Source organism: Ctenopharyngodon idella, chromosome 13, assembly GCF_019924925.1.
Source record: "Ctenopharyngodon idella isolate HZGC_01 chromosome 13, HZGC01, whole genome shotgun sequence".
NCBI classification, from domain to species: Eukaryota; Metazoa; Chordata; class Actinopteri; order Cypriniformes; family Xenocyprididae; genus Ctenopharyngodon; species Ctenopharyngodon idella.
The window spans coordinates 17,510,633-17,523,061 of record NC_067232.1 but is presented as its reverse complement, the minus strand read 5'-3'; the positions used below and the strand labels follow the sequence as shown (position 1 = coordinate 17,523,061).

Below are 12,429 nucleotides of genomic sequence, written 5' to 3'. Positions count from 1 at the left end.
GAGTTTGGTTCCAAAACGCGATAACTGTAAACAGTAATGCCGATAAGTGTAAACAGTAATGGCGGCGCTCTGAATACACCCGGCATCCTAGTTTTCCTTATCTGCTTTGTACTTTGTGATCAACAAAAACAGAAAAATTAATAATTTTGACGGCATTGATGAACCTGTGGTGGTTTCTGCGGTGGGGAAGAAACATAAGTCATCGAAATGTAATCATTTACGTGAGGAGATTAAGAAGATGAGGCACTCGAGTCGGGAGGAGGAAAAATGCCGGCTGTTGCTTGTTCCACGACAGCGTCAAATTTCTGTCACGGTCCCCAAAACTGAATCATGAACAGTTTTTAAAAGCCATTTTTAATACCAATGTACTCGGCAAATGTGTTTATTTTAACCCTGCGGTGGCGCCAGATACTCTTTAATCGGTAATGACAAACGGAGACATAATTCATTTATAACATTAACAAGATGACTCTTTGAATTCATTTTGGGAGCGATGACTGAGTGTATTTTTAGTCAAATGCCTGTACATAAGATTAGTATTGACAAAGTTCAGAGGCTGTCATATATGTGAATCAACTTACTTTGTTGTGTATTTTCAATATGAAAAATAACTTTTATATTGATGGATTAATTGCATTTTGAAAAAAAAAAAAAAAAAAAAAAAAACAATGTCTTGAATTTATTGCATTTTGGGGAAAAAAATAATCCGTTTTTATAATAAACCTTTGAAAATCAAAATCTAGATTTGAATTTTTAATGTTTTTGTAACCAAAAGATGCTATGTGAAAGTTTGAAACAGAAAATAGTGGTTTTCATCTTGCCGCTTTCTTGGTAAATCATTTTTACTCAAATTAATCAAAATAGATTTATAGCGTTTTGGAACCAAACTCTTCATATATATATATATATATATATATATATATAATATTTAAAGTTATGCAGTCAAGCATTGGATGATTTTCTGTTTTCTTTTGTAAACACTAATCTCACAGACAGCAGCTGGTTTATTGGCTACTGTCACTTTAAGACCTGTACGCCTCCATTACACTGGAACACATCCGATTTCCTTCTCATCTGTTTTGTTCACTAGTAAAGGCATTCCCGACTCAGTCAACTGTGTTTACGTGAATACTCGGCAGGATGTGCATTTTGACATATTTTTGACCATCCAAGGGCAATAATCTGCGAAAGAGACCTGAAGCTTCATTTGCATGCTCTCTATATGCGTCTTTCGGTGCGCGGATGCATGCGCTTCAGATCTGAGTCCGGCAGCTCGAGTGTCCCACGCTTTATTTTCTCATGCATGCATGTATGTTTCTTTGCTGCTTTCTTTGTCATGCGCTGCGTGGATATGTTTTACTCCCTGCAGGTAGTGGAAGCAGAGCTCTGCACACACGTCCTCCTGCTCCTGCTGTTATACATCAACGCAAATTGAGAGATACGGCTCTTATTAGAATCCTGTTATTCTAAAAGTACCGGTAGGCTACTAATAAAATTTCACATCATACCGTTTTTAATAGCAGGGTATTGCAATACTTTTCTAGTACCGATATATCGTACAACACTACTATAATATGCTATCTTATACTATACCTGTAGCTTACTTCTAACTACTTGCCATTTAGCAGATGTTTTTTATCCAAACTGACATGTAGTTCAATAATTGCACTCCCAGAGCAACCTGCAGTTAAGTACTATGCTTTGAGGTAAGATGGTGACAGAGATGAAGGACGATTTTGTAACCAGGCAACCAAGTATTCCTCGTCCACCACTTGGAGTCCAACCTGCAGCCACTTTGTCTCGTCTCCCATCATCTCCAATTCCAGCAATCTCTGTCAGACAAAGTTTCCTTGTTTACTTCCTCCCAGACTGCACCAGCAAAAACAGCTCCACACATGTAGTCCCTCAAGGCCTGTCCGCCATATAGGAGGTCTGCAATCTGTTGTGTTTGTGTGGGAAGAGAGTGAGAGAGCAAGGTGTATCTCTTGAGCAGCTGGTGTGAGTAATACGGGTGCCACTCTGGACCCTGAGCATTTAATGAGAGTAATCGCGGGTACACGCACAAAGACAGAGTGGCAGCATAGATTACGTGGTAAATCTAAGGGATAATGAAGAATCCTGGGACTCGGCGCAGGCCTTGTAATAAATTTGCAGCTGTAAGAACCCACAATTACCTCTGTCACAGGCTGCTGTTTTGCAGCAGAAAGGCAGGAGATGCATTTCTCCTCAATGCCATTAATGATTAAAGGCTTGTGGAATGGGTCATTAGGTTTCGGGTAAGTCAGATGCAACGCAAAGACGGTGGACAGCAACACTCTTGTAGCATTTGTAAAAGAGATCGCTACACAAGCACACATTTTACATTTAATTGGACAACACTGTTTCCAGCTGCTGGGGTGAATATAAATGACCATGAAATTTCAGAAGCAGAGAAAGTCAATTTTACTGATTAGCTTTAGAAACAAAGTTTAGACAAAAGTGAGAATATGATGAGAATGTAAGTCTTTTGACTTCAGTGTCTGTGGAGGGAAATATAGAGTGTAAAAAAAAAATAGCCATTTGTAGAGCTTAAAATGTCAATGTCTTAAAATCGGACAATCTGAAAGTAATTGTTACATATATAAAGTAATTGTTCTATGCAAGATATTCCACTTTTAAATTGTTCAATATGTAATATATGTCATCTCACATGTTCTATAAGAAATGCACATGGATAGAGTATTGTCATCAAATTATTATAGATTTACATATCACAAAAATATCATAGTTGCAGGTTATCTAACTATGCTAGGGATGCTAAAAGTTCATAAAATTTTTTTTTTTTTTCTTAACCCTCTAGAAGATGTGAAACAGTAGAGACGGTTTGCACATTCATACTACCGTTCAAGTATTTTATTATTATTATTATTATTATTTTTTAATTGATCAAACATGACGGTTAAGACATTTATAATCTCACAGAACATTACTATTTCAAATAAATTCTGTTCTTTTTAACATTCTATTAAAATAACTATATATATATATATATATATATATATATATATATATATATTAAATTTCCACGAAGCAACACACCTTAAAAATTGATAATCGTTTAAAAATCAGCTTATTAAATCGATTTCTGAAAGGTCATGTGACACTGAAGACTGAAGTAATCTTTGCCATCACAGGAATAAATTACATTTTTAAACATTAAAATAGAAAAAGTTATTTTAAATGGTAAGAATTATTTGCAATATTACTATTTTTACTGAATTTTTGATCAAATAAGCATTAAAAATGTTATGTTATGAACAATTGTATGCTTGTAGTGTTGGGTGATTTTGAGTGGATATTTAACTGTGCATCAGCATTTCATAACTATCCCTGAAAAAGATTAACATTGTACCTACATCGTCCTTGAATTGAATGGTGCATTCCAAACGGGATATATCGCCCTCCGAAGGGCACTTCGGAGTGAAAACAATCATGGTCGCCATATTGAAGGGTCGTTCCAAACTGAAGTGCTCAAAACTGGCCACTTCAAAGGGCCCTTCGGAATGAAGGATTTCGAAGGGTACAACTGATGAAGACAAGATGAGATGAGACAGAAGTGCGTTCCCAAAAAAAGAGGGTTTTTTACCCCTACACCCTTCATCCCTTCGAAGCTCTCACTCTGAAGGGTAAACCCTTTGAAGGGATTAGGGCATAGGGATGAGCCCTTCCGAATGGAACGCAGGGATAGTGTTTGTAAAACCAAGTTCGTAAGAACGTGCCATTGTGTCTGTAAATGTTTGTTATATGTTTCTAAAATTGGAAACTATTTCATATCTTCTAAGGTGGTTCTTGTGTCTTTGTGTTTCCTGCCATAGCTGTGGACGGCTTTTACTGCTTGTGTAACCCTGGTTACGCTGGAATGAGATGTGAGCAGGACATCAATGACTGTGTTAGCAACATGTGTGAAAACAACTCGACTTGTGTGGACCTCCATCTGGTAAGGACAATTAATCTTCAACTAACTGTTGGTTTCCATATACAGCTCTTAATGAAAGAACAACAGCAGTTCTTAGAATAATACATATGGGAACTAAGTATAATAACCACTAAAGCACCGTAACATCTGTCGTTAAATGATTATTGTTCTCTGTGCAAAGCAATTAATAATATTTAAATCATTCCTTGGCCCACCTGAGAAATTACGTATCTGGCATAGTAATAATAACATATTGGCCTATGGTAACCATGCTGTTTTTCTCCACAAACCTCTACAATTTATTCACTCTGTCTATTTTTTAATAATTCCATTTTTTTTTAATCATTTAAAATATACCATAAAATAGAAACATTTAATGTACAAATTCTGTTTGCATATAATTTCAGTCTTGGGTATGTTTTTTCGGTTATAGTTAACTTTGTTTTTTGATTAGTTTACTGAATTCCTTTTAGTCTTCTTTCCTATTGCTGTTTTGCATACTGAATTGTGTTTTGGTCTTTTCTTTCTGGCATCTACAGTTGGGGTTCGAAAAGTAAAAATCCTATTCATTTTCTCCATAGGGGAATAGATTTTAAAGATAAAATATAAACCTTCAACTTATTTTTTTTTAAATAATCATTTAACAGTGGAATTCTTTTGCGCCTGTCCACTCCATTGTATCACTGAAAATAGATACAGTAATAAAGTCAGTCTCCCTACACTCTCTCTTTTAAAGCAAAAACATCAAAAAAACATCCTAATTTAGAGGTAATAAGTGATTTTCTATTCATTTTTTGACCCTCTCTTTCAAACACTCAACATCAAAGTTTTTAATGGTTGGTTCATGGAATATGTTTCTATAGGAACAATGAATGGAAAATGTTTTTCATGCACATCTTTTTTTCCATTAATGTCCCTGGTCTTATTGTGAACAGTTCATCAGTGCATATTATATAGAAAAAAAAAAAAAAAAAAAAAAATGTTTTCATAATATTTCATCAGAGTACTTTATCCACATGTAAAGCAATTTTTCTATTTTGCTGATATAACCAAATTTCTGAGGAAACGAAATATTATACAATGTCTAAATCTTCCATATTTTCACAGTCCAGTCTTTATTTTACTTGGTAATACGTCACATTACTGAAGATGAATATGTTGTAAATGTCATTTCAAGTTGTCTTTCAAAAAAATTCTAACATATAACCGTGTGCAACATTATTTGCATCCTTTTTTTGTTTATTACAGACACTGTCAAATCAGTCAGGACAAAAAGTCCAGAGTCTTCATTCTTTGAGTAGCAGTTTTGTTCTGTAGATTAAGCTTGTGTTACCTCACAATCTCTGAGAACAAAGAGAGGGGCAATGAGAGCAATCAGTGGCTCAGAAGCCTGTGTGACATGCAGTTGTTTGGCTCTGATCCCAAATCGGCTTTTCCTTCCCTCCAGCAAACCCACTCTAATACAGCCAGAAAGAGAGATACCAGCCTCTGTGCTCTCATTTCACACACTTCTGCCCCTCCCTAGCCTTTCTCTTCTTATTTATCTCACAGACTTTCTCTTCTTTTCCTCTATTTTTATTCCAGGAGCTCTCTGAACAGAACAGGAGGGCAAAAATAGTTTATCATTTATTCATGATGAATAATGCAACCCTGGGACAGGGTTTCTGAATGGAGAATGCAATTGGGCTATTCATGGCATTCCTCGAAACCTAGAGGTGGGCGGTTTGTAGGCTGCTTTCCCGTGGACAGAGATGCAGGCGGGGATATTAGCCCTCTTGCATGCTGGGTTAATTAATGATTTGAGTAGCTATTTTGCATTAGGATATGAGATAATCTCAGAGATTCATAGGGAGTAACCTTGACAAAAGATGATCCAATGTCTTTGGCATTGACAATTCGAGAAAAACACAATTGATTTGAATAGCTTTTTGTGTTAAAGTGTCACCCAAGAATGAAAATTATCCAATGATTTACTCACCCTCAAGCCATCCTAGGTGTATATGACTTTCTTCTTTCAGACAAATACAATCGGAGTTATATTATATCCTGATTCTTCTAAGCTTTATAATGGTAGTGAATGGGGGGCGCAATTTTTGAAGCCCCAAAAAATGAATCCTCCATCATAAAAAAATAATCCATACAACTTGAGGGGGTTAATAAAGGCCTTCTGAAGTGAAGCGATGGGTTTTTGTAAGAAAATTATCCATATACAGTATAAAACTTGATGACAGATGAGTGTACGCAGATGACTGTATGCATACTGCACAAGTCGACTTGCGCCACAAGAGTAATCCCTGACATGATGTATGACATAGGATGTAGGAGTATCGTAAGCTTAGACGCCTCTCGCTGTTCAAACAAATATGGCAAACTCAAGCTCCTCTTCTCTTATATCGAAATCCTCCAAAATTTCTCATTTTAGACTTCTAATTCGTGACCGGTGTTTTGTTTTGCTCTATCCTCTGCCCTTCCGTGTTCATCAATACGTCATGCGCATTTTTCTTACACCCATCGCTTTGCCTTTATTAAACCCCTTGAGCCGTATGAATTATTTTCATGATGGATTGATGCTTTTTTTGGGGGGGCTTCAAAATCACATCCTTCATTCACTACCATTATAAAGCTTGGAAGAGCCAGGATATTTTTAAATATAACTCAGATTGTGTTTGTCTGAAAGAAGATAGTCATATACACCTACAGTAGGATGGCTTGAGGGTGAGCAAGTCATGGGATAATTTTAATTTCTGTGTGAATTATCCCAACATGCATTTCTTTTCCTCTAGCTATCATTCTCTATTTTTCCATCAACCTATTTTATGCAAATTTGGGTATATCGCATAAAAAAATGCTGGAATGGAAAAGCCAAGATGCATATAAATTCTAAAAAATTCTAATATCTGACAAGAAGACATGCGCACAAACTACGTTGGAATTGCATTTACCAAATAAATCCCTCGATACGCCACCAAAATCTCATGTGACTTTGCCACAACAGATCATATGATTGGATAACCAGACTAACCAGCGAACATCTCAAATGTTGGTTTGGTCATTCTGAAATACCTGAGCCAAAGTCTGTCATCAAAATGGTTGGGTGTAATTATCTCCCAGAACTGTCTCACACAATTGTGTTCCCAAACACCAGGCATCCACCTCCCAATGCAAGATGAGTTTGTGTTTCGTCTGCACAGTCTAAGGTGCAAGTAATTTATGATGTACGAAAAAAGATCCACAGTGGCTTCATGGATTGCAGCAACTTCTATTTTTATTTCAGATATTTTGTGACAATTTCCTAGGAAGTGACGATTTTGTCTCTTGAACACATGGGATAGAAATGGTGCTTTATTTGCAAATGTTTTATATGCGATTTTACAATTTTGCATATCAGTTAAAATCACAAATTTGGATGGAAACATAAGCTTGTAAGTTCATGCAAGGCTTATGAGGTGACTGCAGTCATCATGACAGTGCATTCAAAGCCACGTCACACTCGAAAGTAAATATTTGATCTTGCATACAAATACAATATAAAAGAAGAGATTTAGAAGAAATATGGAGCAATTGTCATCTGGCATGTTTATGGCCTGCAATAAAGTTTTAGAATGGCATCAATGTGTTAATAGCCTCTATATGCTCAATGGTAGGGTCAACGCATGAGCGCTTCAAAAGATTGTTCTACTGTCACAGGTATGAAATCACTGATTGGGAAACGGTTTAGCCACCATGTAATTGAGCTCTTAAATTCCACATTTCCACGTGCCGATTATATAGCAGAGGACGTGGGACGGAGAGAGAGGGTGGCTGCAGAAAGTCACATGGGAGTGCATTACTTCCATACAGTCAGTAAATTAGATTGACCTTTCTCTCTCTGTGTGAAAATGCGGATTCTGTCATGCTGGTCTGCCAACAGGAGTCTCCACCTGCCCAATACGTGGGTCTCTGGAAGGACAAACATGATAGACAACAGAGCTAGGACACGCTTATCTGATGCAAATCATCTTGCTTTGAATATTTGTGAACTTGTTAAATTGATTGAATTCAGAGGCATGTGGAGAGCAGTGGTGACGTGGGGACATTTTTCAAAGTATTCTGCAGCTTTTATAGCTCCACTCTATGGTGGTCTTTCTATAATAAAAACAGCTTCTTTGCAAAGTTTTCATAGTGCAGTGAACTCTTACTGTATCTCAGATCAAGGACAATTTGATTCGTTTAACATACATGTACAAAGAGTCTATTCAGTTTGGTAATATGCTAAATATTAATTTTGCAGATACTTTTTTTTATTTTTTATCCAATTTACAATCAAAACCATGATCATGGCATCAGTGGAGCTATAGGATCTTGAGACATTAGATCATTCCTCACTCTTTTCACTTCACAACCTCAACACAACACTGTTTTATATCCCCATAGCACCTTTTTTTTCTGAACTTGTCTTTGTTGAAAGGGCTGTTGCAACATTCCCCTTGAGCATAATGGTGCTGTGAAGTGTGTGTAATGGCCCAGTGTCCTCTGTGTTCTCTTAAGACATAACAAATCACTCCATTTGTAGACCTCAATCCTCATCTCCTCTGCTCATCTATTTGCTGTATTCACTCCATCTTTTTTAAATTGTCAAATCCACTGATGTAGCATCTTCCTTAACCCTAGAACATTGGCAATCCAATTTTCTCCTACATTTTTCATATGTTGTGGACTTTTACAGGAGTTGCTGCAGTTAAGATGTATCTTTTAGTATGAAATGTAGCTGTTAGCTGCTGTTTATTTATAGTAATAGTTTTAGTATATTTTCATTTTATATTTATTTATTATGATTATCAGTTTGCACTACAGTATATAATTTCATAAATAATATAGATTCTATAATAGCAAGTTGCAATAAAACATGACCAAAATAAGCACTTTTCAATAACAAAGAACACATAAGGCTGTTTTATGCGTAGTTTTATGTGTAGTTTGTTTTAAAGTTTTAAATGCACCTTCATAATCATTTTCAGCGATTATGTTTTGTTTGCTGTCTTCCCAGCATGTGGCGGAGAATGAAAATTTAATATAGTTCTAACTTTTGACTTGTTGCCAACAACTGTTGTTGCTAATTTTGTCATGTTCAGTAATAGTTTAAAGGGGTGGTTGATTATGATTTCACTTTTTTAACTTTAATTAGTGTGTAATGTTGCTGTTAGAGCATAAACAACATCTGCAAAGTTACGACCCTCAAAGTTGAATGCAAAGCGAGATATTTTCTTTTAAAGAATTCTCTGTTTAAGGACTACAACAAACCGCTGGTAGGGACTACAACGAGCTTCTTCCCGGGTTGGTGACATCACTAACCCTAAAATTTACATAAACCTTGCCCCCGAGAACAAGCAACAAAGGGGGTTAGGCCATGTTATTCCAATACAGTACGTCATGTCATAAGTTGACAACATAAATTATAACCGTAATTAAACTAAACTACAACCCGAATTCCGGAAAATTTGGGACGTTTTTTAAATTTGAATAAAATGAAAACTAAAAGACTTTCAAATCACATGAGCCAATATTTTATTCACAATAGAACATAGATAACATAAATGTTTAAACGGAGAAATTGTACACTTTTATCCACTAAATGAGCTCATTTCAAATTTGATGCCTGCTACAGGTCTAAAAAAAAATTTGGCACGGGGGCAAGAAATGGCTGAAAAAGCAAAAAAATTTTGAAAAGATTCAGCTGGGAGAACGTCTAGCAACTAATTAAGTTAATTGATATCAGGTCTGTAACATGATTAGCTATAAAAGGGATGTCTTAGAGAGGCAGAGTCTCTCAGAAGTAAAGATGGGCAGAGGCTCTCCAATCTGTGAAAGAGTTCGGTCTTCGGGCCCTCAGACGACACTGCATCTCTCATCGGCATGATTGTGTCAATGACATTACTAAATGGGCCCAGGAATACTTCCAGAAACCACTGTCGGTAAACACAATCCGCCGTGCCATCTGCAGATGCCAACCAAAGCTCTATCATGCAAAAAGGAAACCATATGTGAATATGGTCCAGAAGCGCCGTCGTGTCCTGTGGGCCAAGGCTCATTTAAAATGGACTGTTTCGAAGTGGAAAAGTGTTCTATGGTCAGACAAGTCCAAATTTGACATTCTTGTTGGAAATCACAGACACTATGTCCTCCGAGATAAAGAGGACGGAGACCTTCCAGCGTGTTATCAGCGTTCAGTTCAAAAGCCAGCATCTCTGATGGTATGAGGGTGCATAAGTGCATACGGTATGGGCAGCTTGCATGTTTTGGAAGGCACTATGAATGCTGAAAGGTATATAAAGGTTTCCAGGCGACGTCTATTTCAGGGAAGGCCTTGTCTATTTCAGCAGGACAATGCAAAACCACATACCGCAGCTATTACAACAGCATGGCTTCGTCGTAGAAGAGCCCGAGTGCTGAATTGGCCTGCCTGCAGTCCAGATCTTTCACCTATAGAGAAAAATACATCAAAGATGACCATGAACTCTTCAGCAGCTGGAAAACTATATCAGGCAAGAATGGGACCAAATTCCAACACCAAAACTCCAGAAACTCATAACCTCGATGCCCAGACGTCTTCAAGCTGTTTTGAAAAGAGGAGATGCTACACATTGATAAACGTGCCCCTGTCCCAACTATTTTGAGACCTGTAGCAGGCATCAAATTTGAAATGAGCTCATTTTGTCCATAAAATTGCAAAATGTCTCCGTTTAAACATTTATATTATCTATGTTCTATTGTGAAAAAAATATTGGCTTATGTGATTTGAAAGTCTTTTTAGTTTTCATTTTATTCAAATTTTAAAAATGTCCCAACTTTTCTGTAATTTGGGTTGTATACCTGTTCTATCTTCATGCAGCATATATTCTCTGGCTCTGTAGGCATCTTACAACAGTTCCCACATGACAGAATATGCTAATCAATGACTCTAAAATAGTTAATTCCACATCAGCTACATAAATTAATCAACTAACCATTCAGAAATGTCCTGTTGTATTCTACATGTTGTCACTTCTTCTTGAGTCTCTCCATCATTGTCTGACTCCGGTTTGAACATATTCAGTGAGTCTGCGTGAGGTAATCGGTGCTGCTAACACAAGCTCTTGAAACTCCGCCCTCTTCTTGAGAGCAGCAGCTCATTTGCATTTAAAGGGACACACAAAAACAGAGCGTTTTTGCTCACCCTCAAAAAGTGACAAATTTAACATGCTATACAAAATGATCTGTGGGGTATTTTGAGCTAAAACTTCACATACACACTCTGGGGACATCAGAGACTTATTTTACATCTTGTAAAAGTGGCCTTATATGACCCCATTAAGATAACATGCATAATATAAAGCTGTTTATAAGTTAAGTGACTACTTCAGAAATCATCTTGGAGTTACTTATTGTTACAATTACTGATTGTTATTTTGTAATATTTAGCAGGTGGTTCTTGGAATTCCCATGAACTCAACAGTTTTATTTTTCAAAAGATCTGTTTGCAGTTATTCATGTTTAGTGATTCATTTTACCAGCCCATTTGCCTTCTTACTCAACTGTAAACATTAAGTATTTAATTAATAGTATTGCTTGTCATCTGCCCTAATTTTGAGTAAATGTCTTTTTTTTTTTTTCCAGTGCAGTGACTACAAAATGACTACAAATGACTACAATGACTACAAAATATTAAATATGCACGTGCTATTAATAAGATATGAAGAGATTAGAATGTTTATTTCTTTTATTGTAGTCTTTCAGAGCAGCAATTTACTGCACTATTACGCAGTAATTCATCGCACATACTGTACAGTAGATGAGAGACGTTTCCAAGCAACTCATTCTGTCGCAATTATTTCATTCCAAAAAGAAGTTTTCTTGTGCAACTTCATGTGGAGACAGGAGCAAGCTTTCAAAATCCCTCTCACAGATTGCGATTTACTTCCTGGCAGTGTTTATGTAGTTATTTATTTACTTCTGTTAAAATAAAAATACCCCTCATAACCCCGGGTTTCTCGGGAGAGCCACGATCCCAACTGATGATTTAGCAGCCTAAATAAGATTATACTATCCTTAGCCAGGGGTGAAAAACAGAAGTCTTTGGAGGCATCTGATCTATCACACCATGTCTGCATTGCTTCTTCTGTCTTATGAATAAGGCCTGCGGTGTTCAAATTACATTAAGCAGAGCTTAACACTGTGTCTGCGTCTGGATGAAGCACAGATTAGCATGCACTCCAGGATCAACCCTCAGGGCAGCCATGATGAAGAACTCTAACCATGCCTTGACTGTGCAAACCTGCACTCATTTCCATTGCATGGGATGAGACCGTATAAACCTTTGCCGTGCATAATAACAGACAACAAACCACCCGCAGTGAGTAATTTTCATAATGAAAACTTTAATGACAAAGTGGAGGGGAGAGATGTTCGTAAACTCACCAAGACGGAAAGGACAGCATGTCTGAAGAAAAAAGAAGAAA

General features: G+C 36.8%; 1 protein-coding gene across 1 annotated transcript in view; it reads left to right on the top strand.

Annotated features, from left to right (window-relative positions):
* Positions 1-12,429, top strand: part of eys (eyes shut homolog) — a 238,982-nt gene that overhangs the window by 60,665 nt on the left and 165,888 nt on the right. Inside the window, exon 14 of the mRNA XM_051917822.1 lies at positions 3,855-3,976. Coding sequence (XP_051773782.1) covers positions 3,855-3,976 — 122 coding nt within the window. The remainder of the gene's footprint in view (positions 1-3,854; positions 3,977-12,429) is intronic.